This window comes from Apodemus sylvaticus, chromosome 17 (assembly GCF_947179515.1).
Source record: "Apodemus sylvaticus chromosome 17, mApoSyl1.1, whole genome shotgun sequence".
Lineage (NCBI taxonomy): Eukaryota > Metazoa > Chordata > Mammalia > Rodentia > Muridae > Apodemus > Apodemus sylvaticus.
This window is the reverse complement of record NC_067488.1, coordinates 6,872,894-6,900,195: the sequence shown is the minus strand read 5'-3', so window position 1 is coordinate 6,900,195 and position 27,302 is coordinate 6,872,894. Positions and strand designations below refer to the sequence as shown.

The 27,302-nt window shown below is 40.9% G+C and overlaps 1 protein-coding gene across 1 annotated transcript in view; it reads right to left on the bottom strand.

The window, feature by feature from the left end:
• Positions 1 to 673: 673 nt before the first annotated feature.
• The window catches only part of Dcaf13 (DDB1 and CUL4 associated factor 13), a 30,399-nt gene continuing 3,770 nt past the window's right edge, over positions 674 to 27,302 (bottom strand). Inside the window, exons 2-11 of the mRNA XM_052160944.1 lie at positions 26,297 to 26,496; positions 25,729 to 25,836; positions 21,682 to 21,771; positions 20,439 to 20,594; positions 17,025 to 17,102; positions 14,836 to 14,918; positions 11,423 to 11,587; positions 4,404 to 4,539; positions 2,812 to 2,975; positions 674 to 857 (exon numbers count right to left, since the gene is read on the bottom strand). Of these exons, the coding sequence (XP_052016904.1) occupies positions 770 to 857; positions 2,812 to 2,975; positions 4,404 to 4,539; positions 11,423 to 11,587; positions 14,836 to 14,918; positions 17,025 to 17,102; positions 20,439 to 20,594; positions 21,682 to 21,771; positions 25,729 to 25,836; positions 26,297 to 26,496 (1,268 nt within the window). The 3' untranslated portion in view covers positions 674 to 769. The remainder of the gene's footprint in view (positions 858 to 2,811; positions 2,976 to 4,403; positions 4,540 to 11,422; positions 11,588 to 14,835; positions 14,919 to 17,024; positions 17,103 to 20,438; positions 20,595 to 21,681; positions 21,772 to 25,728; positions 25,837 to 26,296; positions 26,497 to 27,302) is intronic.

Below are 27,302 nucleotides of genomic sequence, written 5' to 3'. Positions count from 1 at the left end.
ACTTTAACTCTGAATTAACTACTCAAAAGGCCCAAGATGCTCTCCAAAGACATCCTGATTACCTTATTGTTTACACCCATGACAGATCATGACCCAATCTGTTTCCATTAAAGAGAAGGGTCACACTGGTCACACGGCAAGACTATCCACAGGCAACTCTATGTCTTCTCTACTTCTGCTCTTCTATCTCTTAAGCAATTTCTCATTACTACCATCCTTACTCCTTTCAAGTTCTACTCTGACAATGTAACTTGGGAAAACCTATCTGTACATTTTCTTACAAGAGATCGTGAACACCAAAAGTGGCATTTCAAAAATGGTCAGAATCATGTTATGCCCAGATTACTCTAGGCTTGAATTACAGGAAATTGCTCGTGTCTCTGACTACTCAGGCTCTGTGATGTGCAGAAATATCACTATGGAAACCAGGCTGTAGTAGGAGGTAGGGCCAGTGACTCAGCAGGTGGCACTTCTCCACATGGCAGTAGTATTAAATGCTGACAAGACACCAGGCAAACATACCAAGGTTTCATTCGTTACGCTGCAACAAATAAACCAACAGGTGATTTTGCTATTGTACAACCAGCTTTTAGATCAGCCAACGTATAAGTAAGAAAAGCTGAGAGAGCTGAGGCAGGCAGTGCAAAGGAAAGAAAAACTCACAACTGCAGTGTTTACTATTAAAACAGAGCCAGGACTTTTATTTACAGAGTTCCCAAATCAAAAGTAGCAAATAATTATATATCAAGCTTGGTAGGAAGACAAAACATTATTTCACAACCGCCACTACGTGTTTCTTCCTCTCTGACACAATTGGCACAGATCCAGGCTTGCTATGTTTACGACGATTCATTTCCCTAGAAATAAATAAAATATATAAAATATGAGCAAGTATATAATAAATTACCTCGGCCAAAAGAAATTAAATCATAAAGCGTTTTCTTTCACTAGAAGAACTATGTAAAAAAGAATTTCCTAATGAGAATAAGGAAAACATTACATTCAACTTTTGTTATTGGTTTCATATTAATGAACACTGTCTAAGGCCATGAGGCACCTGATCTTGTCTGATCTCAGAAGCTAAGCAGGGTTTAGGCTGGCTGGTACTTGGATGGGAGACCACCTGGGAATACACCTTAGTGCTGTATGCTTTTGAGCCAGATGTGGTGATACAGGCCTTTAATCCCAGCACTCAGGAGTCAGAGACAGGATGATCTCTGAGTAAGACCACCACACTGGAGACTGTCTCAAGAAAAAACAAAAACAAAAAAACAAACAACCAAGCCCCCCAAACCTAACATCCTTTACTAAGTTTAAAAATACCACAGACAGTTATTAAGAGACATAAATATGATTAAGTCCCAACAGTAACCCATAACAAAAGCCAAAAGCTCTAAACACTTCCACACTGCACTCATCAGGCTCCAGAGAGTGTATTCTATAGGAGAAAGGGTGAGGCCAGGGGAAGTTCTGCTTTGGATTCAAATTGTTAGTTCTTCAGCTACTCAGGCGTTGAGTGAGGAAGAAGGATCACTTGAGCCCAGAAGTTCAAAACTAGCTTAAAAATCAGAGTGATTCCCTTACCTCAAGAAACAAAACAAAACATTAGATTTCAAATAAACACATTAGAATTCTTTAAAGAAATGATGGTTAAATATGAGTTTTTAAAATTATTCTTTGCAGTCCAGACTGGCTCTGAACTCATGGTCCAGAGTACTGGGATTATAGGTTTATGCTACAATGCTCAGCTTCTTTGAATTCATTTAGAAAATACTCAGTATTTCATAATAACAGCTATATTACAACTGTTTTGTTTGGTTTTTGTTTTTTAAGACAGGGTTTCTCTGTGCATCTCTGGCTGTCCCGGCACGGCTCTGCTCACCAGGCTGGTCTTGAACTCACAGAGATCTGCTTGTCTCTTCCTCCCAAGTGCTGGAATTAAAGGCATATGCCACCACTGCCTGGCTACAACTGATTTTTTCGCATTATGTGTCAGTAAATTTAGCACTGGAGATATGGAGACAGGAGGTTCTCCCAAGTTCAATGGCCAACTAACTAGTCTAGCAAGTAGGTGATTTCCAGGACCAGTGAGAGATGTTCCCAAACGGTAAGGTGGAAGGGCATACAGCAGGGTACCTGACCTTGGCCTCTGGCCTGCACAGGTGCTCACATACATATGCACATTCACTTATGAGAGAGAGAGAGAGAGAGAGAGAGAGAGAGAGAGAGAGAGAGAGAGAGAGAGAGGGAGAGAGAGGGAGGGGGGGAGGAGGGGGAGGGAGGGGAGTCATGTTTGAAAGTGGAACATTTCATGAATTTGTTTCCCAGGGGCTATGCCTGCACTGTTCCAAAGTTACTATATCTGCTGCCCAAACAAGCACAACAAATACATTTTAAAATCATGTACATGTTTTAAAATATGAGTATTTCCCTCACCCATGCTGTCGACTGAGCCCAGGGGCTTGTGCCCCAGGTACTTCCTCTACAATGGATCTGTTTCTCCAACTGAGAAGTGGGTTTGGGGATTTTTTTTTTTTTTTTTTGATTATTCATTCATTTCATTTGTACTTTAAACAACCGTTCTCAAAAATAAATAATGAAACTTTCATAATCTTATGAGATTATGTCTCCCTCTTTTTGGGGAAAGTAAGGAAAGCCCAGAAAAGACGTTCATGCGTGTGTGCAGTACATCAGCTTATAGGCCACTCCTTTCCGAGAAAGTTTCGGCTTGATGATGGTGCAGCCAGATTTGAGAGATGGCAGACAGCTCAGAGTACTGAGGTAAGAAGAGTCAACTGTCTCAACACATACCTTCGGCGACGAGCTTCCTTCATCACGCGCTGCTCCTGAATCTGGCTGTAGATAGATTTCGGTAGATGTCGGTGGCGAGCAATCCGTTTTATATGCGGGTGGTATTGAAATTTTTCCTTTAACTTCTGGTTATAATCATTTGCTGCTTTTTCTCGTGATGTAAGCTAAAAAAAAATGCATTTTGGTATCTTTTATAGTTTTCTTGAGTGTAAAAATCTAGGAAGCACCTTTTCCCCCTTCTCCCCAAAACTCAACTTTTACTACACACAAACAAAATCACCAGTGAGCTTGTGGACCTTCACAAAGTCTTTAATACCACTCTGCAAGCACCTGCTGCTCTGAAGACAGCACAGCAACAATGTAAACAGAGGACAGAAGGTAAATAGCAGCAGGCTGGGGAGCTGCGGGGCAGGGCGGGGCAGGGCAGGGCGGGGCAGGGCAGGGCGGGGCTGGTGCAGCCCTCACAGGGTGAGCATACAGGGCACAAGTTACAGAAAAGACATCCAGTGCAGTCAATTCAGATTTTGGTAAAAATCTTAACTACATGAAAATAAAAAAAGTATGTAACCCCATAAGTAGGTTTTGTTTAACAATGCTAAGAATAAATGAAACAAATAGAACATTCTGTTATGAATGGAGACTGCGACATAGTGAACACTAATGACAACTGAACTGAACATAGAATTTCCTTTGAGTATTGTTTACTGCTCCTTGACTTTCCTGCCAGAAATCATTTCAAACCAACATCACTTTCTTAGTACTCGTTTCTCAAATAAACAAGCTGCACAGTCCACACGGTAAAGTGGGCATTTAGAAAATATCAACGACAAAAACCACAAGTCAAGCATTATCTTACGGCCCAGATGTAGCTGCAATTTCATGGAATCTATTTTAAATTTGGGTTTTGAGGTCTTTGGCATGAGATGATCTCCCGGCCCTGCAGCCTTGGGCATGGCCAGTCACTACTGCTGTAACCAACAGGAGAGGTGTCCATCCACACTTCACATTCTACTCTCTCCCCATCCAACCAAAGAAAACAAATGATGGAGCCCCCAGTGGCGTCAGTGTGCACTGTGTGTGCACAGACACAGTAGGCGCCCGTGAAGGACAAGGTCTACATAGGATCTTCCACCATTGCTCTCCGCCTCATTGCTGGAGACAGGTGTCCAATTCAACTAGCTGGCCAGCCACTCTAGCTAGCGAGCCCCAGGGACACTCCTATCTTCTTTATGACACTGAGACTGCAGGCCTACTGATACATCTGGCTTTTTAAAAACAAGAAAAGAGAAGGGGGAAGGGGGAAGGGGGAAGAGAGAAACCCTAAGGGAAGGGGAGGGGAGGAGGGGAGGTGGAGGGGAAGGGGAAGGGGAGGGAGGGGTTTTGCTTCCCAAGCACTCTACCAAATGGGCCAACTCCCTAGCCTTGAAGGTGTTGGTAGGAAAAAAAGGTACCAACAAGCCCTAGTTGAGCTGCTAACTTTCCATCACAAAGCTGTTAACCTGATTAATTAAGTACTTCAGAAAACTCTTAACAATGATATTCAATAAAATCGCAACCTGATTTTGTAGCAATGAAGGAAACCCAGGTCTTACCACACCCAATTTTTCAGAGGCATGAGCTTTCCACAGGCGGATATTCATCTCATCAGACCCACACATGATGTACTTGCTGTCGGAAGTCCACTTCACACAGATCACATGTTGCATGCGTTTCGTATGATACACTTCCCTGTATAAAAGGAATTAATCTTTAGGAGTTGTAGAAGAGATTTGCTTTAACTACTGCCTACTGACAAACAGAAAACCACTTTTGTGTCTGGAGGAAGTATAAAAGGACAAATTAATGTCAATTCATTGTATTTTCATGGAACTTAACTAATTTGGTTCTATTGTAAGTGCTTGGAAATTAAAACAAACAAACAAACAGATGGCCTAAAAGAATTTATAATTTAATAATAGAAATATAAAAATATAAATACACTAAGCAAAACCATACATTCAAAACTCCACAAAGCACTCTGGGAGGCAGAGGCAGGCGGATTTCTAAGTTCGAGGCCAGCCTGGTCTACAGGTGAGTTCCAGGACAGCCAGGGCTATACAGAGAAACCCTGTCTCGGAAAAAAAAACCAAAAACCTCCACAAAAATTGGCTTCTCCTCCTTTCTTCCTCCTCCTCTTTTGGTTTTGCGTTTTGTTTTGAAACAGGATTCCTATGTTGCTGTGGCTTATCTTACTTTGCAGACCAGGGTAGCCTTGAACTCAAAGATCAGCCTGCCTCTGCCTCCTCAGTGTGCAGGGATTACTGGAGTGTGCTACCACTCCCGGCTAGCTAGAAACAGCTTTTTCTTTTCTTTTCTTTAATATTTTTATTTTCTATATTCTTTGTTTATATTCCAAATGATTTCTCCTTTCCCGGATACCCCCTCCCCATATGTCCCATAAACCTTCTTCTCTCCATCCATTCTCCAATCACCTCCCTCCTTTTTTTCTCTGTCCTTATATTCCCCTCCAATGCTAGATCAATCCTTCCCAGGATCAGGACCTTCTCCATACTTCTTCATGGGAGTCATTTGTTATGCGATTTGTGCCTTGGGTATTCAGGGCTTCTGGGCTAATTAATATCCACTTATCAGAGATTGCATTCCATGTGTATTCTTTTGTGATTGGGTTACCTCACTTAGGATGATATTTTCCAGATCAAACCATTTGCCTAAAAATTTTGTGAATTCATTGTTTCTAATTGCTGAGCAGTATTCCATTGTGTAAATATACCACATTTTCTGTATCCATTCCTCCTTTGAGGGACATCTGGGTTCTTTCCAGCTTCTGGCTATTATAAATAAGGCTGCTATGAACATAATGGAGCATGTGTCTTTATTGCATGCCGGGGAATCCTTTGGGTATATGCCCAGGAGAGGTATAGCAGGGTCCTCCGGAAGTGTCATGTCCAGTTTTCTGAGGAACCGCCAGACTGATTTCCAAAGCGGTTGTACCATCTTACAATCCCACCAGCAGTGGAGGAGTGATCCTCTTTCTCCACATCCTCGCCAACACTGGCTGTCTCCTGAGTTTTTGACCTTAGCCATTCTGATTGGTGTAAGGTGAAATCTCAGGGTTGTTTTGATTTGCATTTCCCTAATGACTAATGATGCTGAACACTTCTTAAGGTGCCTCTCGGACATCCGAATTTCTTCAGGTGAAAATTCTTTGTTTAGATCTGTACCCCATTTTTTAATAGGGTTATTTGGTTCCCTGGGGTCTAACTTCTTGAGTTTTTGTATATATTGGATATTAGCCCTCTATCAGATGTAGGGTTGGTGAATATCCTTTCCCAATTTGATGGTTGCTGTTTTGTCCTTTTAACAGTGTCCTTTGCATTACAGAAACTTTGTAATTTTATGAGGTCCCAATTGTCAATTCTTGATCTTAGAGCATAAGCTATTGGTGATCTGTTCAGGAACTCCCCCGCCCCCCCCCCCCATGCCCATGTCCTCTAGGGTCTTCCCCAGTTTCTTTTCTATTAGTTTCAGTGTGTCAGGTTTTATGTGGAGGTCCTTGATCCACTTGGAGTGAAGTTTAGTGAAGCAGCTTTTTCTTACTATTTACTCATCCCCAATTTAATTTGGATCAGCAGCCACTCTCTCCTCAATGATATTTTATTGGAAAATAAAATGAACGCAATGGCCTGCACAAAGCAGCCTGGAGTACTCGGCCCCGCGCTCAGTTTTGCTTGGGCACACTGTTCCGAGCCTAACTGAAGTGTGAGTTTATTTACAGGTGTGAAAGTGCAGGGAGGGCTGCAAAGTGTCTGACAGGCTGAGGTAAGAATCACTTAATAAACGGCTATGTCAAGTCATCCCTATTTGGAAATGTTGTGAACCATGCTAAGTGAATGCACAGAAGAAACTATATTGGGAAGTGTTAAGAAGAGCATTTCAAACAAGGAAAAGGTCAAAGAAATTAAGATGAGACTTCTTAATTCCAAATATAGAAAAAATGAGTCCAGATGCAGATGGTATGACAGGAAGGACTCAGGTGCACAGTAAGGTAAGAACTACAGGACAACCACATCAGAGATAACCCACGTTCACAGACCAATCCTAAGTATACTCACAAACTGGCCTTGCTCATGGCTTCTAAGATATATATGAAACATTAAAACTTCAAGACTGTTATTTTTAAAGAGGGGAAAACGGTTAATAAAATTTAGCTTGGATGGGAGAGACCTTTTCTTCCCTACAATGTCCTGCGTTTTACATGCTGAGCTCTTACTATCGCTGCTTTCCTAAAAGCATTTGCCACACACATAACACTTTTCCCAAGGTGGCATGAGTTAGTTACGTCTGGAAATTCAATGACGCTTCAGTAACCATCAAACATTATTTGCTCAAGGAAATCAGTCAACTCTATGGCTAGGCATTTAAGCAACTCAAAATTCTTCTTAGTGGTGAACTATATAGTTCTTAATCTCTTTTGCAATATGCTAGATGTAGTAAGTTCACTAAAATTTGTATCAGGAGACACTTTCAAAAACTTAAAATAGTAAAAAATAATTTATTTTCTCATGTGAATGCCACTGTTTTTTTTTTTTATTGCTTAGTAAATACTGAATAAAATCTCACTAGAAACATACTTCCAAATACTATTTTCATTGAAATTTAAAAACATGTGGGTAAAAGAGTTTGCTGCCAATCTGGTGAATTGAGTTTAATCCCTGAAACGTGCATTGTGGAAAGGCCTGCACTGAGTCCCACAGTGGTTCTCACCTCCACATGCACAGCACACACAGCACAGCACACACAGCACAGCACAGCACACCAGGTGCACAAACATGTACACACACAATAAATAGATAAGTTTTTCCAACAACGATAACAAATTTACTTTTCAAGGGCCAGCACAATCTATATAGCCCACCCCCAAATTTACTCCGTGGGCTTGGGAGACAGCTTTCTTGCAGGCATGAAGCCCTAGGTTTCTCTGCAGCACTGCATAGAACCAGGCATGGTGGTACATGCCTGTAATCCCAGCACTTGGGAAGGAGGGGCAGGTCAGGAGCTCAATGTCATCTTGGTTAGCAAGTTGAAGGCCAGCCTGGAATACAAGATATTCTTCAAACAAAACAAAACTATACCTAAAACCAAAGACTGAACTTCAACCACTTTAAAGTCTTTCAAGTGTAAACACTTAAAATACAGGCATGCGAGGCACTGCCTAGGCTGGCCACACAGGTTCTGTCATGAGGGAAAGGAAGGGCGGACCAAGGGAAATGAACTGGAGCTGGCTCTCCAGCAGGTGGACGTGTATGAGCAGAAGTGCCACGCCTAAGACTGTATGTCCACACGACAACAGGACACAGTTCTCCAGCGATGCTGTGTAAGAACTCCTTTCCCCAACTGTGGAGCCAGCTGAGCTTTCCAGCCAGACCTGCATTAGAACCTTTGGAGTAACTCATCCTGAACGCAGCTGCTGGGCTCCTGAGCTATCCCTATGTACCTCAGGCCTTTACAAGCTAATACAATAGGCTTACGCATTGTATTAGTATGACCCTGTTACCTTTAGAAGAGTGGGTGCCAAATAAATGATGGGGTCTTTTGATTCTTTACACTTCTACAAGTAGAGACTCTCGTAGGAAACTATAAACTGTGCAAAGAATTGTGGGGCCATACAGGAGGCACCTAAGGACCAACATCACAGGTTTCCCAGGAGGAATGAGCAGTGATAACTGAACCCATTAGAACATTCTCATTAGTGTGCATCTGACTCATCACATCTGTGATGACAAACAGTGATGACAAGCGTCTGCTGGTAATGACGGGAGACAGACACAACTATCACAAGTTAGAACACGGAACTCTGGCTAAGCAGACTGACCACCTAGGAAGGAGAAGGAGTTCTCGGCTCTCGGCCTGGACAACAGAGACAAGAGACAAGAGACAGCAGAGAGAGCCTCAGGGAGGTGTTCGTCCCCTAGGTGAGCAGACGCTTGGTCGACACTTGCCCAACTCCTTAAACTCTAGACCCTGCTTGTTCTCCTAGTCCTGACCCTGTCTCACCAAAAAAAGTGTGAGTCAGGAACGGAACAAGAAAACAAATACTGTTCTTCCAGACGGTCCAAAAACGTTTGCTACAGGAGCGAGGCTAGTTTATCATTAGGAATAATGATCTAAATTCTCACTACTGCACTATAATGGTCTGATCTCTTCATCCTGTAGTAACTGCACCACCAAAGTGATTGTTCTTAAAGTTTTAAAAGGAGGTGAAAGATTCTAGAAATATTCTTCCAATCTCTGGAAAGCTCGTAGGCGCGGCAGCAGCATGCCCAGTGCGGACACCAGCTCCTTTCGCTCCTCCTCCTCCCCCCACACAGGCCCTGTCGTTTTATCCATGCGCACTTGCTCCTTCTCTTTCCCACAACCTACAATGACTCCCCAGGTTCTCTCACCTAATCACAATTTTGTCAAGTAAGCCAAGGCCACTTAACCAAGAAAGGGTATAAGCATGCACGCATGCATGCATGCATGCACTCACACACGCACGCACATGCATATTCTTTTTTTAAATATTTGATATGCATTATAAGTACTCATATATCTTTGAGTGATATTATCAATCTTTCAATAGTTTTTGTTTGTTTTATTGTGGTTTTAGAGGGTTGCCAAGGTTAGCCTTTTTATCAATTAGACACAAACTAGAGTCATCTGGGAAGAGGGACTCTCAACTGAGAAAATGCCTCCACCAGACTGAGCTAAAGGCAGGTGCGGGAGAGGGGGGGGGGGCATTTTCTTGACTAATGACTGATATATGAGGGCCCATGCCATTGTGGGTGGTGCCACCCTGGACAGGTGGTCCTGAGTGATTAAATAAAAAAGTTGGTTGAGCAAGCCACTGGGAAGTAAGCCAGTAGGTAGCACCCTCCATGGCCTCTGCTTCTGCTCCTACCTCCAGGTTCTTGCCTGGAGTGCCTGCCCTGACTCCCCTTCATAATGGACCAACTAGGATGTCTAAGCCAAATAAACTCTTTCATCCCCAAGCTGCTGCTGGTCATGGTGTTTCATCACAGCAAGAGAGCAAGCCAAAACAGCCTACAATCTTCCTGCTTCTATCTCCTGAGTGCCAAGAGTACATGCTACCAAGCTTAGTGATCAGAATTTTGAAGGAACAATTGCTTCAATTTCCTTTAGTTTATGTGTACATTTAGGAAGATATCTAAACATTACTAAGGAACAGGGAGAAAGTGTATGCAAGTGCTTTGTAAGCCACAGCACATGAATCAGGCTTTAAGGAGGAGTAAATGGTCTAAGGGAAGAACTCATCGGTAGAACATTCTCCTGAGGGCTCACGCTCTCCTCAGTATCACAAAGTCAGCCAGTAAAGTAAAACATAAAGTACAAAATTTCCCTGAAGTCTCTTAGAATGCCACAGCTTTCTATAAATTACCTCAGTACAAAGACCTGTTATGGTATACTACATGGATGCATACATGCTATTCTGCGTTACATAAAATAAGCGGTAGAGTTAGGTTGTAGAAAACAACATAAATCTTAAAGCAGGAACGACAGTAAACATGCTCACAGACGAGACATGTGACCGATGGCTCAGCCCTAATCTCCCAGCTCTCAGTTGAGCGCACAGTGGACTCACTACAGCAATGGCATCTTGCCCCCACTTTATTTACTTCTGCCGAGACTGCTTCTCCGCCTTCCATCTCCCGTAACAGCTACATCTGCTTTGGCAATGCTTTGGACTGCCCATGACCCTGACCATGGTCCAGGTTATGTGAAAACTTAAACAAAAAACTCAAACAAATAAAAAAATAATTGTCGTGCAGTTTTCAGAATATATTGCTGAGCTTTGCAAGAAAGCAGAGGTTGCCAGGTAGCACAGCCCCACTCATGAGTCCTAATGGGACTGGTATTAAAAATGCTGTACCCAAGCTTGGTCACCAAGAGACTTTCCAGAGGCACATGCCTGCTGTTGGTCTGGCCATTAATAAAATGACTCAAAACGCCAGGCTGTGGTGGCGCACGCCTTTAATTCCAACACTTGGGAGGCAGAGACAGGTGGATTTCTGAGTTCGAGGCCAGCCTGGTCTACAGAGTGAGTTCCAGTACAGCCAGGGCTACACAGAGAAACCCTGTCTCGAAAAAAAAAAAATTCAAAACTTTTAATTGGCATAATCAACATGGTTGTCAATAACTTTATCATGTGGATCAGTACCTACTGACTTAACTAGAAAGGAAGAAAAATGAGTTTAGCAATTTAAACTGCTTTTTCTTCTAATCTTTGGCTGGTTAACTGAGTTGGAATTGAATGTATAAAAAACAATATTAGGGAATATTATTTATTGCTTTAAAAATGCTTTCAGAAAAAAATTATCTAAGCTCTTCATCAAACTAAATTTTTATTAACTTGATTAATTATATAGAAATAATCTCCTAGTCAATAAAACAAACCACCTGATTTGCCCTAACTCAATACAGCAGAAGTCTACATTCCATGTCATAATACATGGGTCTATTATGTACACATAACCAACCACCTTCTAAGAAAAGATTCATGATTATCAGACTATATCACCCAAAAAGAAGTGGCTGGCTGGTGGGCACATACCTGCTTCGGCTCTTGTCCACAGGAAAGATTCTGATAGACTTATCAAAGCTAGCAGACACAAATTCCTTCCCAGTTGGAGAATAGTCCACATCAAGCACGGCAGACACGTGATCCATGTGCACCATAACAGGAGTGTCTAATGCACGCATATCAAAAGTGTACAAGCTGCAAAACATGGTTAAATATCAGACTTAAGTTTCTAGCCGTATGCAGTATCAAAAGATATTAGTAAAAATAAGAACATTAGCTAAATAATGAACCTCTTAATAAGCTCTCTGATTCTGAATACAGGTAAGGTAGGTAAGGTACAGAGAATTTTTATCATTTTGTAAGATCACAGAAAACCAAAAGCAAAAAAGAAAGAAACAAACAAACAAACAAACAAACAAATAATAACAACAAGCAAACAAAAAAGTCCCAGTGAGACGGCTCAGTGGGTAAAGTTCTGTGTGCACCTGGTGGACCTGAGTACAATCCTCAGGACGCACATAGGAGAGAACCAACTCCACACAAGCATTATGGGTTGTGCATGTGCACACACATACAAGCATGCATGCATACACAAACGCCCCTCCACTAAACAAACAAATGTGGAAGAGGCCAGAGAGCTGGTTTGCTCTGTGAGGACAGAAGCTGGCTGCCTGCATTCTGGAAGACAGCCCTCAGGAGAGCCTGATTATGTTGGCAAGTCCCAAACTACGGAAAAATAATTCTCTTTTTTTGCGGTTGGTCTTGTGTACCTGTGTATTCAGATGCTAAGTTCCATACCCCAAGACCTGGCTGCAGTCTGGACATGGACATTGTACTGACCAACATGCTGTAAAAAATGCTCCCCAATAAACTCTGATTGGACAGTGAAAGGCTGGAGCCTGGGCCTGGCAGGAGAGGAAGGTGGGACTTGAGGTGGAGTAGAGGGTCTCAGGTAGAGACCATGAGGACAAGAGAAGAGAAGTAGAGAAGACGGTTGCCATGAGGTAAGAGGAGCCATGATCACGTGACCCTGAGGGCACAATAACCAGACAAGCCTCAGAATTCAAGTAACACAGGGCTTACGGCTGGTATGGAGGTTAGAATACCTCAGAACCTGCTCAGCACAGTGCCAGCAGCTTGTAAAGAAAATACCAGGTTTCTGTTACTTTTATTTGGGAGCTAAACAGGACAGAGTGAGACAATACTCTTCTTTTAGCAAACTGTTTTTTTTCTGAACAATTGTTTTGTCATTCTAGGGAGGAAAAAAATACAAATCTGTTTAAATTCCAAGCAAATAAATTCATGTGGTCAGAAATGCCTAATGTTCTGAGTTATGGGAATTCTTCAGGCAATTCTTTATTCTAAACCTTTTCTTACAGACAATAAATCCATATCACTGAGCTAGTTTAAATGATTTGCCTACTTTCTATCAGAATAATCACCTGCTGTAGCTCTGAAGTTTTTTTTTTTTTGTTGTTTTGTTTTGTTTTTTTTTTTTGGTTTTTCGAGACAGGGTTTCTCTGTATAGTCCTGGCTGTTCTGGAACTCACTCTGTAGACCAGGCTGGCCTCAAACTGAGAAATCTGCCTGCCTCTGCCTCCCAAGTGCTGGAATTAAAGGCGTGTGCCACAACTGCCCAGCCCTAAATTTAAGTTTTAATTCAAAAGTATAATATTAAGAGAAACATGAAGATACAAAAGAGACAGCACAAAAGGACCCATGTTGTCTGGAAGAAACCGTGTGGCCCTCAGCCCTGTCCCCAGCTCTTTCTCAACTCCTCCTCCTTGTCCCAGCCTTGCCAGTGTGGGGCTACAGGTGTACACCATCATAGTCACCAAGAAAATTTCCAAAATAAGGACAACTGGGGAAAACTAGCAGCCCTTCTTTTAAGAGATATATTTAGTTTTAGGAACTGTATATGCATCTTGCCAAGGGAGGAGATCAGAAATTCCAAAGTGGCTCTGAAAAAGGATTATCTCGGCTAACAGCTAGCTCACTGTGTACTTTAGAGACCTCAGCAGCGAGGTCACCATCCTGTAGAGTTACTCTTGCCTTTTCCTGCCTTTAATGGTAACAGGACCATTTCATTTCAAAGCATCCATTACAGTGAGCGAAGGCTTCAATGCAGTTGGGTACTGCTAATTAAGGAATCACATCTGCCTCGTCTCAGTACAAGAAATCCTGAGGGAGAGCTTCAGTTCGGGAAGAAAGCACCCTGTAGTCCTGTGTCTAAGTAGCTGTCACTACCAGTGACACTTTCATATCTATGCACTGGACACTTATTTTTTACTTATGTGTGTGTCCTTATCTGTATGCACACTCATATGTGCAGGCGCCTTCAGGAGCCAGAAGAGGGCAGCGTATTCCTGAAACAGAAGTGACAGGCGGTTGGTTGTGTGGTGTCTAAGGCGGATTGAAACCAGAACTCCTGCAAGAGTATCAAGTCCTCTAAACTGCTGAGCCATCTCTCTAGCCTTTGGTGATCAAATGTTAAATAGAGAAAATCTAAAGGTCAAACCTACTAACAAGCTTGTACCTTCTCAAAAGCTATATTAAGAATGTGCTTAAAAATGATAAAATGCATTAAAAACATAGGACTGATACATAATTTTCACTAGATGAACCTCTCTGGCTGTCAGTCTTCCCTGATTACAACAGTGAAGAGACGATGAGACAGCAATGCTCAGTGCCAGCACGGGTAAAGCCCTATAGAAGGAATCATAAAATCTCAGGGTTCAAAACAAGGCTGCTAAGTCAATTCTTACAGGCACAGAAAATATCTGCAAATATTTAGCAAAAATCTGAACTGTCACTTTCTGTCTGCTTTAACGACAGCCAGCAGTCTACCTACACGCTCAGCACTTGAGGAGTCACAGTCCTCGTGAAGGAGACATCGTTTCTAACTAAACACACAGGGCAGGCATCACTTGCTCATATTTGTTTGTTCTCAAACAATGTCTTTCTATAGAACCTCAGCTGGCTGTGAACATGCCACATAATCCTGGGTAGCCTCAAACTCAATCCTCCTGCCTCAACTTCGAGAGTGCTAGGGAATGCACCTCCACACCTGCTGGTTTCATCATTGTTTAAGTGGCCTGCATAAGAGAGCATTCAGTTTCTTCTGTTTGGTCCAGGGAGCCATGATTTATTTACTCTAACTATCCAACTGAAGCATTACAAAATAAAAGCAGCCATAACCAGCAAGCAGGCACACAAGCACATCAGGAACTGTGCAAACCGGTTTACCATAGATGCTTTGTCTTAAGTTACTCTAAAATCTGAGAAAATATCTTTTCTAAAAATCTCTACTCCAACTTGGGAAATTCTTTTTAGCAAATGACTGCATATGAAAGCTTATTCACCAAGTGAAACACATTATATTAACAAGGCAATGTACCGGAGCCATTTTGTTAGGAGTAAGTTTCTAAAAGGAGAGACCTTACTTATAATCTTCATTTGCTGCAGTAAAATTGAAAGCTTCCATAGGGTTCCAACAGATTGTATTAGTTCTCATATCCAGGATAACCTAGGAAAGGAAGGTAACATTACCCCATTACTACAAAACTAATACATACAAAATGAATAGATTTCCTAATTTTTTCCTGATTTTAGCTAACACTTCTATATGCACACTGCAGAGCAGTGGAGGAAGGAACCAGTGACTGTCTTCTGAGAACAGACTGCAGTAAAAACAACAGCACAATACTTAACGCCTAGCCCTAACCTCACATGGCTAACACTTTAGTTAGAAACTGAAGCACACATTAAAAAAATTTTAAAGCTACAAATAATAAAGCAACAAAAGACAACATAATAGGTACAACGTTGACGATGAGCTTAGGGTCAAAGTTCAGAAGGAAGGTTTCACAAAGCAGGCTCTGAGAAGACCTTTGATAACCAGTAACGTGTAGTGTTTGTCAGTGCAGTGGGATTGGTACTGGGGAGGAGGAAGGAGAAACGCACAGGCACCGTGCCAAGCTCACTCTCTCTCAGGCACTTGCCCACTGACTACTTCTTCCATGATTTCAAAACCACTTTCTTGGTGAAGAGAACTACATAAGGTGAAGGGCAGCCTCCCAGGTTGTAATGATATGCTACGGCAGGGATAAAGCTGGCTGTGGTGCTGCACGCATTTATCCCAGCACTGGGAGCAGAGGCCAGCCTGGTCCACAGTGAGTTCTAGGACAGCCAGAGCTACTTAATGAGATTTTGTCTTGAAAATAAATAACATCATCAAAAAACAAGAAAAAAAACCCAATTAAGCACCGTCTCTCTGTTTAAAACAAATAAATGAATGCAATGCACTTGGGCTCGGATTCTGAGTGCACTCAATGCCAGGCTACAGTCATCTTCTCTACTCTACAGCTAATGTAACTCCCTAAGACACTGCGTATGCAGATGTGTGTACTCACCAAAGACTCTTGTTTAGAAAACTAGAACTTTTTGCCAGCATTCTGCTAAATTCTAAAATGTGCCCTATCTCACTTCTAGGAATGTACTGCAAGGTACTGGTTAATACCGCCATTTTTCAAAAGAAATAGACAGTACAAGTTCATATATCGCACAAATGAATAACTAAATTTATGCATTTTAAAAATTTATTTATTTTATTTATATGAGTACACTGTTGCTGTCTTCAGATACACCAAACCAGAGCATCAGATCCCATTACAGATGGTTGTGAGCCATCGTGTGTTTGCTGGGAATTGAACTCAGGACCTTTGGAAAAAGCATTAACTGCTGAGCCATCTCTCTAACCCAAATTTTTACTTTTAGTGAACTGGGAACACACTAATTTCATTCTTCCTAGTTTTAATATTTCCGAATTTTTCAACACATTACTAAATGTTTTGTTTTTTCTTATTCTTCTGACAGAGTCTTATAAAACCCAGGCTGGCCTGAGACTCAGTGTGTTTCCAGAATGAACTTGAATTCCTGATTATCTTGCCTTCACCTAGCAAATGACTGAACCACTACATCTAGAAAAAAAAAAAAAAAGGAATAATTTTCTTTTTTATGTGACCTGTGCCAATGGACTCATGGTGCATTAATGATAGCTAGTCCTTCTTCTGCTCTAGCAATACTACAAATGCTTGGCATCAACTTTATACTCTGCTTAAAACAGAAGTCCATTCTATATGCAAACAGTGGTTCTCTTTCTTGAAGGTCAGCATAAGGAAGTACTAGCTTTGAAATCTAAGTCCTGAAATGACCACAGTGAATAAAATGACTACTAAAAAGCCTCTCATCCACAAGTTAGTGTTTGTCTAAGCAAAAACCCAAACTAGTATCAGTATATAATTAAATTAGTTCATTATGTGAATGAGTTCTAAAACGGTTTGGAATAAAATGGATATGTCATATGATAATCAAGGCCCCGCCTCCAAGTACCTTTTACTTCAAAAGTTTCTATTTGCTAAGTATTAACTAGATGCCTATAATGTACCAGCATTATGGAAGTCACAAAGAACAGAGTCTAAAATCAATGGAGAGTTGACTGGTAACCATCTGGGGTTAGAGAACAGTTATATGAAGAAAAACAGAACTATGAAATATTGATTCCATTTTTTTTCAGTCACTTGATATACAGAATGCCTTAATTATATAAAACAAAGACAAGACTGAAACCCACCTTTTTCAAAGGAGTAGCTTGCCGCATATCATACAGCACTATATTCCTATCAGAAGCACAACTTCCCAAGAGGAATGTCTAAAATTAATTGAAACAATCACCAATTAAAAGCCAGGGTTGGGAGCAAATGATGTCTATTCAAAGTACAAATTAATTATCTTTAATATCTATGTTAAACCCTTAAGCTGTTACGTTCAGTCCCACTTTATGAGAATATAATGCATCACCCATAATCTCAGCGATCTAAAGTATATTCATGGTTAAATCTCCAGTAATAACAGTGTGTCCTATTTATAGAAGAACACCATTTTCTTACCTGCTCTTCGTGCTCTTCGATTTAAGACTGAGTAACTGCTTTTAACTATTATAAATAACAATTCGGTAAAAATTTAACTCTTCATTTAAACTCTTCTTTTGAATTGTTTCCTTAACATAAAATTTCAGGAGTAGCATTAGTGAATCAAAAGTGTAAACAATTTTGACTTTTGACATTTAAGGCTGGTTACTTTTTGAAAGTATAACAATATCACTGTAATGTGAGAATGTAGCTTTTATTATAATTGGATGAGATCAGGCAGTTGTTTAAATGCTCTATATGACAATATTTCCTTAACACTCAATTTCCTACAACTTTACAGGCGTAGTTCTCTCCTTCTACCACATGGGTTCTGGAATCAAACTCGGGCTTCAGGGTGGTGGCTGTAGGCCAGTGTTTACCTACTGAACCGTCCCCCCATCTCCTAAGCCCTCATTTTACAGCTACAAATCCCCTCTAGGATCCACTTATTTCATGTGAATGACTGTTTTGTCAGCATGTGTACTTGTGCACTACACGTGTGCCTGGTGCTGCTGGACTCAGAAGAGGGTGCTGGGTCCCTTGGAACTGAAAATTACAGACAGCTGTGAGCCACCATGTAGGGGCTGGGCACCAACTCAAGTCTTCTACAAGGACACCAAGTATTCTTAACCATCGAGTCATTGCTTCAGTCCCCCTACGGACTCCCTTATTTTCTGAGACAGTCTCTCACTCACCCTGCAGCTCACCATTTGGCTAGGAGGCTGACTGGTGAATCTCTGGGATCCCTGGCGCCACCCCTAATGTAGGTTACAGGCATGCCATCACCGTCAGCTTCTACATGGGTGCCGGGATCCAAAATCAGTCTGTATGCTTACACAGCAGGCACTTTTACCCACTAACGTCTCTCCAACTCGGGATCCCACTCTCTGTTACACTATTTTTCCTTATTCATGGTTCCGGGTACCATAATTCTTGGCTTCTGCCTAATGTTACTTCCTATTGCAAACAAAACAGGAAGAGTTATTTACTAAACTAGCTAACTCCTACTGTGTGCCACAGTTTAAATATCAGAAACTAATGTTTATGAATGAATGAATGAATGAATGAATAGCTTCAAAGATCTCCTTTAGTTGCCCTGTAACCTAACCTTTACTGGCTTTTCATAATGTTACCTTTGGTAAGATCAGGGTCAATTTCTAAAACAAAGACTCTGATCTGACATTAGCAAAAAGTTCTACATAGACTGAACTTAAACTTTCATACTGCAAAATAAGGCAATCCTCAGTATTAACTTCTGGCTTTTCCAGAATTTTAGGCCTTAACATTTTAACAGAAAATTAATTATTCATGAATAGAGGAAATGACCAACTCTATCTGCTCTCAGCAACCGCCCTGGCCTTCCCATTAGCTTTAACTCAGGGTGAGAGGCAGGCAAATCATTTGCTTTTATCACCAAGTCAATTCATAAGATTAAAAAAAAAAAAAAAGCCAGCGGACACATAGAGCTATTAAATGGCAAGTGTGAAAACCACGGCCGAAAGGCCATGAACAGTAATTATGATTTTAAGGTTAGTCATTAGCTCTTCTAACGTGTTCATCACAATAGGAAAGTAAATATTTGTCTGTCCCTTCGAAAAGTACAAGTCACTGTCTGTCTGGTTTACGGCTGTTTGATGACAAATTGCCATCTTGTACTTAAGTAACCCTTGTTTAAAATGTTCATATATATCATCACAATTTATGCTCATAATACACCTATAAAGTACAACCAGAGATATACTCAATCTTATTTTAAAATAACTAGAATTGTGACTTGGATGAGGCAGGTGGTGAGGCTCGCTTAACATATTGTTTGTATCTGTAGCCTGTTTTCATCTCGCGTCCATGGCCATGCATTGTAAAGCCGGCTTACCTCTCAAGGCCAACCTCGTGTCCACAGCCAAAGCAACACGAGGAAGTGAAGAGGCTCAGACAGAAATCCTAGACTAGGGATCAACAAACTTTTTCCATAACAAGCCAGAAAGTATTTTAGGTTTTATGGGCTATGTGATTCCCAGAGCAATTATTCAATTTTTCCACTGTGGTATAAAAGCAGCTGCAGACAGTACAGGAAGAGGGTCTGCTTGTGTTCTAGAAAGGCTTTATGACATAAACCTTATAACAGGTCCCTGCTCTAGACCTGTATGCAGCCTCATGCTAAAATGTGAACACAGACACATGCTAGGGCAGGGTAGCCTTGTCTGCTTGCCTCTTGGCAACACTGCAAGGCCAAGTTCACACCATCCCGCAGCACATCACGCCCACAGCATCCATGAACAGCCAGTACACTCTGAGATCTGGCTTAAGTCTTCCTCCCGCTCTTACCATGTTGGGTCTCTAAGTATGACATTTGCATTTCAGGATTTTCTCTTACAGAAATTAATATGGTAACTTCCTATTATTACTGAGGCAAAAGAAAAAGCATCTTGACTGAGTCTTCTGGCCAATGAGGATCGTTTATTGTTATGTATTCAGAAAAAGATCAGAGAAAGATCTGGAGCCCAAGCACACCCCCCTGACACTGGAGCTCCAGTTCAGCCCCCCCCTTAAGTTCACATACAAATATAGAATGCAATAGCAGACTCCAAGTCTGCACTTAGACTAGGCAGAAACTAGGAAGAATCTCAGATTATAAAGAAAAAAGAAAACCCAGTAACTGTGATTATCATACAGCTCACAAGTGGTCATGCATATTATTACAAACATGGACCAGTTTGTTCAATGCTCACGCTCGAGGCTTTAGGAAAAGGAACATCTTCCTCAAAGCACAGTAGTACATCTGATGGAATAGGAACATGGGGCACATATGAGGAAAACTAATGAGAGGCTTAGGCAAAAGATCACATGCTCAAGACCAGCCTGCGCCATCCTAGGCCTGTCTCAAAAACGAACCCAAAAAGAGGCAAGAACTTATTTGGAGTCTGCTCTGATGAGTAGCTGAAATTTCACATAACACATATTAGTCTGGAAATCTTACTAAATGCTAGAAAACCATTAAAATATAGAAAATGTTTCCTCAACAGAGATAAATTTCATGTCAAACAATAAGCAGAGCATATTATTAAAACGTACATTACCTCAATAGGGTTAAATTTAACACTATTTATGCTGTCAAATCCCCAGTTCATTGAGCACACAGGGCTGGTTCTTTGTTCATCCCAAATGTCTACTTGTTGTCCACAAGTGGCAAAGACTGGGTCTTTCCAGTGATGATCAATGCCAGTATACACTGTCTTTAAAAGCAAAGAAGGGTGTTACAGAGGGTCATTAAATCAGCATATTAAAAAAAAATTTTTTTAAAGAAATTCTTGTTACAAAGAAACTTCTTTCCTCTTCTCCCACCACCCTTTGCCACAAATTGAGCAACGGAGTTGCCTACATTTAGAAAGTCACAGGGTTGGCAAGGGATCATCCTATCTCCCCTGAGGGTAAGTCAAAGAAATTCTTTGAAGCCTTTCCTTAAAGGGCAAAAGAGTATGGTAAAATGCTAATAAGGCATGTTATAAAAATGAAATCAAGTTTGCTTTGGAATTATTAGTCTGTTACCACCTGGACATTTTTCTATCTTGTACACGTATCCCACCTCCATCTGTCTTTAAGAATATTGAGAATTTGTTGAAACCTGAAACATCACCTACATATACACTACTGTAATAATAAATTAAAAGGTGGCTTTCAAATGCACACATCTAAAGATTAAACCTGACTTGAGAATTGTGTCTGCTTAGTGTACGACCATGAGCATTCATCATGTGAACCACGTAAGGCAAATGTTCTAAGTCACTCTGAGCCCCAGCCGACTTGGAGAACAACTTGTTGGAAATGTAAGATTATACAAGAAGCACACACTACTCCATGTTTCTTTGAGAAGTTCCTAGCTTTGTATAAGATCTATGATAATATAAACCAGAGAGAAACTAAGCCATTATTTTCCAAACATTTATCTTACAATTTCTTTCTTCTGTGGTCTTCCTTTAAGAAATATTTCATTGCAGCCCCTATATGACATGTAAGGCCTAATACAGCCAGTATTTATTAGCTACAGAGAAATCAGACTCTATTACAAAGAAAATGAAAGAGCTGCTCATAATCCTTAGCTTCAAAGAGCTTTAATTATATAAAATGTTACTTTTAAATCTTGTTTTAGCAGGTCAATTATTCACATAAACCCTCTCAGCTGTTATTTTTCCCCCTTATGGAATTACAAAGAGAGAGAGAGAGAGAACGAGAGAGAGAGAGAGAGAGAGAGAGAGAGAGAGAGAGAGAGAGAGAGAGAGAGAGAATTTTCATAGGCCGAGCACCATTCAATGAGTTTTGTACCTTTCCTAACACTGTGTACAACGGCTCCTCCTCCTCTCCGTAGCCTGGTCCATCCATTTTCCACTGCTTTACAGTTTTGTCATCTCCAACCTAGGCACAATTATTTTATGATGATTCTAATGACCAATAATTATAATTGCCAAGTATCTCATTTCAAACAGTAACATATATCATTCTTTCATTTTCACATTTATTGATGCATTTATTTTCTACTTTAGCATAACAAAAATTTGTAATAAATATATAAAGCACAAAAGACCTACTTTTGTACCAACCAACCAAACAAACAAACAAACAAAAGACCCCAGTATGAGTAAAGCATAAGGGTAAGAACAGATCAAAGTTAGGTCACATAAGAATAGTATTTCAAATCAGAACAAAAACCGTATTATTATACTATGGGTATTGGAATATAAGACTAATCATTTGCAAAGGTCTGACCCTGGCATGGTGGCACACTCCTATAATTCCAGTACTCAGGAGGTTAAGGGGAGAGAATGGTGAGTTTAAGCCAGTATAGTGAGCTAGAGGACAACTCACTATCCTATCTCTCAACAAACAAAACTAAACAAAAACTAAACCAAGCAGCGAGGAGCACTGGGGTGGTTGGAGAGCTAACTCAAGGTTAAGAAGGACACTTGGTGCTCCTGCAGAGGCCTAGCGCTGGGTTTCCAGCCATCAGGCAGCTCACAACTGCCTCAAGCTCTAAAGGGTCAGATGCTTTCTTGCAGTCTCACCTGCAGGCATGTGGTCCGTGTACATATACTCAAGACACACACACAGACATAAAATAGTTTTGTTTTTAAATCTCTTTTACCAATGTGGTGGCACATGCTTTTTAATCTCAGCTGTAAGGAGGCAGAGGCAGAGGCAAGTGGATCTCTGTGAGTTTGAGGCCAGTCAGGTCTACATAGTGAGTTTCAGACAAGCCACAGCTATATGGTAAGACCCTGTCTCAACACAAAACACAAAAGCAGGGGCTGGGGAGACTGCTCCCCAGTTAAAGCGTTTCCCCACAAGCAAGAAGAGCAAGGCCTAGAACCAATACAGACGCTGTGTAGGCACGGCAGCTTGCTATTAATTTCTGCCTTAGAACTCAGTCAGGATCCCAAGAGCAAGACTGCTAGGAGGACTAACCCTCCAGTTAGAGCTATGAGAAAGTCTTAGTATCTGAGACTGATACTGAGGCCTCTACACACATGATAATTCATACGAACACACATACATGCACACGCCACATACATAACAAGATGAACAAAGCAAGCTGAGCCAATGATCCAATACACAATTCCAGATCATTTCAAATGCAAAAGAGGAAGGAAGATGAAAACGCTCACGAGAAGGCACTGTTGTATAACCTTAGAGTAGACGGAGCCCTTTTCTGCTGAAACCCAACTACTCACTTAGTAGCTTTCAAACCCAGTTACAGACCACTGGAGAAGCTCTCAACATGCCACAAGATCATTTTCTTCTCACTGTGCTAAAGTTAGAGATACTGAAACAACAGTGATAACTGGTGTTACCTCAGCCCAAATCAAAGTGAGTCAAAACACTGTGGTAATTTAGACGTGGATATTTAGCAGCCATGTTTAAGACAGGCGAACACCACAGATGTGGTATGACATAGCATTTAGCAGCCTTGTCTGAAGACCTCGGAACCAGAAGCGCTCTGAACGCTGCAGTTCTCACACCCAGGTACCTAAGGAACTCTTCGGGAAGGAGACTCAGGGCCAAACTTTTCAGACCCATTAACTGAAGATAATTAAATGATAGTTTTATATCTTTGTGTGTGAAGCAGTTTTATAGTCTTCCACTTCTTGCATCATGCTTCTGGCTCGAGAATGTTCTGATTTCAGATTTTTATTCGTGATGCTCAAACTGCACCATATTCCAGGCTTTAGTTTAAAATGTACATTTCTATTAATGCATCACACACAATTACCTCTTCTGCCTATCTCAAAGTTTATATTCTCAGCGTCTTAGTCTCTTCCCCTGTAGTTCCCAATCTAGGAGTAAAGTGTTTGACCTTTCATCATCTATATAAAAGTGAGATGCTCAAGTGTTCTTTTTGTGGCTGGCTTATATCACACACCATAACATCCATCTACACTGCTGCAAAAGACAGGATTTCCCCCTTTTCTAATGGTTGAATACATCTATACACCAAATTTTTCTACATTTATTCATTTTTTTTTTTTTTTTGGTTTTGTCTGTTTGTTTGAGACAGGGTTTCTCTGTGTAGCCCTGGCTGTCCTGGAACTCACTGTGTAGACCAGGCAGGCTAGCCTCGAACTCAGAAATCTGCCTGCCTCTGCCTCCCAGAGTGCTGGGATTACAGGCGTGCGCCACCACCGCCCGGCCATTTATTCATATGTTGATGGATACTTAAGAAGGTTTTATCCATTTTGAATGCTTTAAAATATAACCACACACTCCCAAAAAATTATTCAGTAGGGTTGGGAATGAAGTTTAATGATAGAGCCTTGTCTAGCATGCAGTCTGTGTGATTCCCAGCTCCATAAAAAAGGGCAAAAACATATTGTAAATATTCTGGCTGGGATAGTATTATTGTATCAATTGAAATATCCAGAGAATGCCAACTGAAGAACAGATGCCTTAGCTGCCGGCAGCTCTAGCCTGCCACCCAATTCCTTTCACCATATATGGCATAGCCACCGCGTCACACAGTTCTAACTGCTCTGTGACTACTGTGCTCCTTGTTACGGAGAGGCATTCTCAGTGCCACATCCGTGACATCACTTATTTTTTATAATTTCCTCACACTGATGTTGCATTATAATCTCAATCATTAATTCTATAGTGATGATGCCAGGGTAAGTTCTGACTTTTCTTCTATGTCCCAGAACTTCACCTCTAAAGGATAGTCAGCTCCACACAAATAACCTGTGGTGAGTCCAGTTCATCACACCAGACCCTTCCTCTCCTCTAGCATGCTGGTAACTGCTGACTTCCCCTTTTCCATGGCGGCACGACTGTCTTCCAGGGACCCCTCAGTCATATGACGGGCTCATCAAGCCTCCAAAGCACTCTTCAACCCGACCACTATTTTCTATAGGTTTTATTTACCAGGTAGCCTCCAATTACTGCTTATGGAAACAATGAGATCCGCCTACAAGCCTAGCATTTATTGATTTCAAAGCAATCATCTCGAACCACAGCAGGGAATCTGCTGTTCATCTGTTGTAAAACCTTCAATGAACTTGAACTAGTATTGATATATCAATGTTCATAGCAGCATTACTCATAATAGCAAAAGGGTAGAAACAAACTAAAAGTTCATTGATAAATGAATGGGTTAAGAAATGTGGTATAAATATTTCAATGTTAATATTATACGACTTTAAAAAAAACTTTTCTAAAATATGCTACCTCACAGATAACCTTAACTTCATCACGCTAACTGATTAAGGCCTAGGCAATCGCACATACAAAAATCATATGATTTTACTTTTGTGGAGCACTTAGAATAACCAAATTCTGGGAAGCAAAAGTAGAAGAGCTGATAGTACTGGGGGTAAGAGAAGAGTACAGGAGCTGCTGCTAATGAATATGTGAGGTAAATTCTGAACGTGGGTGAGGACGACGGTGTCGGTAGCACAATGATATAAACATAGCAAATGTCACTCAACTGTACACTGAGTCCTTGCTGACAGAGTACAGATTATTTATCTTAGCACTAAACATTCTCACAGAAAGTCCATCATTCTACCATTGCCTTAATTCCCGTTAATCACACCTCTCGGTGCTCAGGAGAGTAGCTGCATGGCATTGAGTACTTACTTATAAAAAGTCAAAAAATAGTAAGTATGAGTAAGGCTGGATTCCTTAAAAAAAAAAAATAAATAAAATAAAAAATAAATAAATAAATAAATAAAAAACCCTAGGACTTTCTCAGGTTTAATGAATTCTCTAGTACTAATGAGCTCCAAAGGCCCTTGGAATGAATAAATGAACTGGAAAATAATTTATGCAATAAGCTCTTTCCTGTGAAGTTGAAGAGACTTAGTGAGTCAATAGTACACTTACAGTAAAAAAAGAAGTCCCACAAAAGCGAGTGCATATTCCCCGTACAAAACCTTCATGTGCTTGTATCGTCCGGATACATGTTCGTTTAGTCAGGTTCCAAATTTTAACCTAAAACAGAAAATTCAGAGAACTCTAAATGCAAAATATTTTAGAAATAATTTAGAAAAGGCTATGAATCACTCTACTAAGCACTAAAATCAAAGTTCTCTGGATTATAATAATGTACTGCATATGGACAAATGTATCAACAAGAGAAAATTCAACCTGTCAAATACGCTGCTGATTCTACAGTGTTTCAAAGTCTTTCTCCTTACCAGATTAGGAAATTAAGTGTTTGATCATCAGTAACAACTGTAAAAAATTCAAATACCTTTATTACAAACATGATTAAATTTATATACTGTCAAATGAACCTTACACCACTGAACTGACACCACTTTAAGATGTGATGGAAAACTACTAAATCACTTTAAGAATTAAACCAAAGTCAGACTGAGATAGTCAAAAGGAAGGTTTGTACTAGAGAGTGCCAGTTTAAGACAACAAGGTTTACGCAGCAGGCACTTGCCTCTCCGTCGCACGCCCCAGAAAGGACAGTGGCCAGGCTCTTCGGGTGTTTTGCCAGGCAGTTGACTCCATCACGGTGACCATCCAGGGAAGCGAGGAATGGTTTTGCAAATACTCGCTCCAACTTGGTAGCATTTAAAGCTCTTACGTACTCTCTCGGGACTTCGAAAGGATGTAAGGTAGGATCATAGTTCCTTGGAACTGAAATCAGAACAATCTCGCTGAATCAAATAATTCACGGTTACTATTTTCTGTGGAAAGCCCCAGCTAATCACATAATCTATTGGGCAAAAGCCTTTAATTAGGAATACTGTTTTCTGTCTAGTACTATGAAAGATACAAAAGTATACTTTGAAAAGGCTTAGGAACCTTTTCAAAACTATGGGAAAATCATGAAATACACAGTCCTGTCTGGGTAGATTACACACACAGTTTCTTTCTACATGTCCTACTGTATTCAGGTGGCTATGTGACTGTTCTCACAGGTATGGGTTCCCACACATTTGCAGTTGGCTATGTGACCTTTCTCATGGGTAGGGGTTCCCACGCATTTGCTGGCTGCACTCCTATGTCTAGCACAGCATCTGGAACAAAGCCAAGAACTACAAGGAACTTGTGCTTAACTAAACACCAGGCTGCTTGTGCTAGGTGCCCATGGTGCTAAGCACTGCCCTGACAGACAGACACAACATTGTTATGTTAACCAAAGAACACAACTGCTATTTATCCAACACTTTACCTTTGTTCCCTTACTTGAAAAGCGTTGACATAGAGTTCACAGACTTCCACACACTATTCCAGATACTTTCTCAATTCACATTATCTCCAAAGCACCCCACAGGCCACATCTATTCCTATCTTCTACCCTATTGTTATGAAACTGAAGTACAGGGGACAAGTAACCTGCCTATGAAACGTGTTTTTTCTTACCTAATCTGCCAAACAAGTTGTTTTACTCTAAGCCCATGTCTAAGCAAATTCAACATGTAACAGTACATACACTTTCC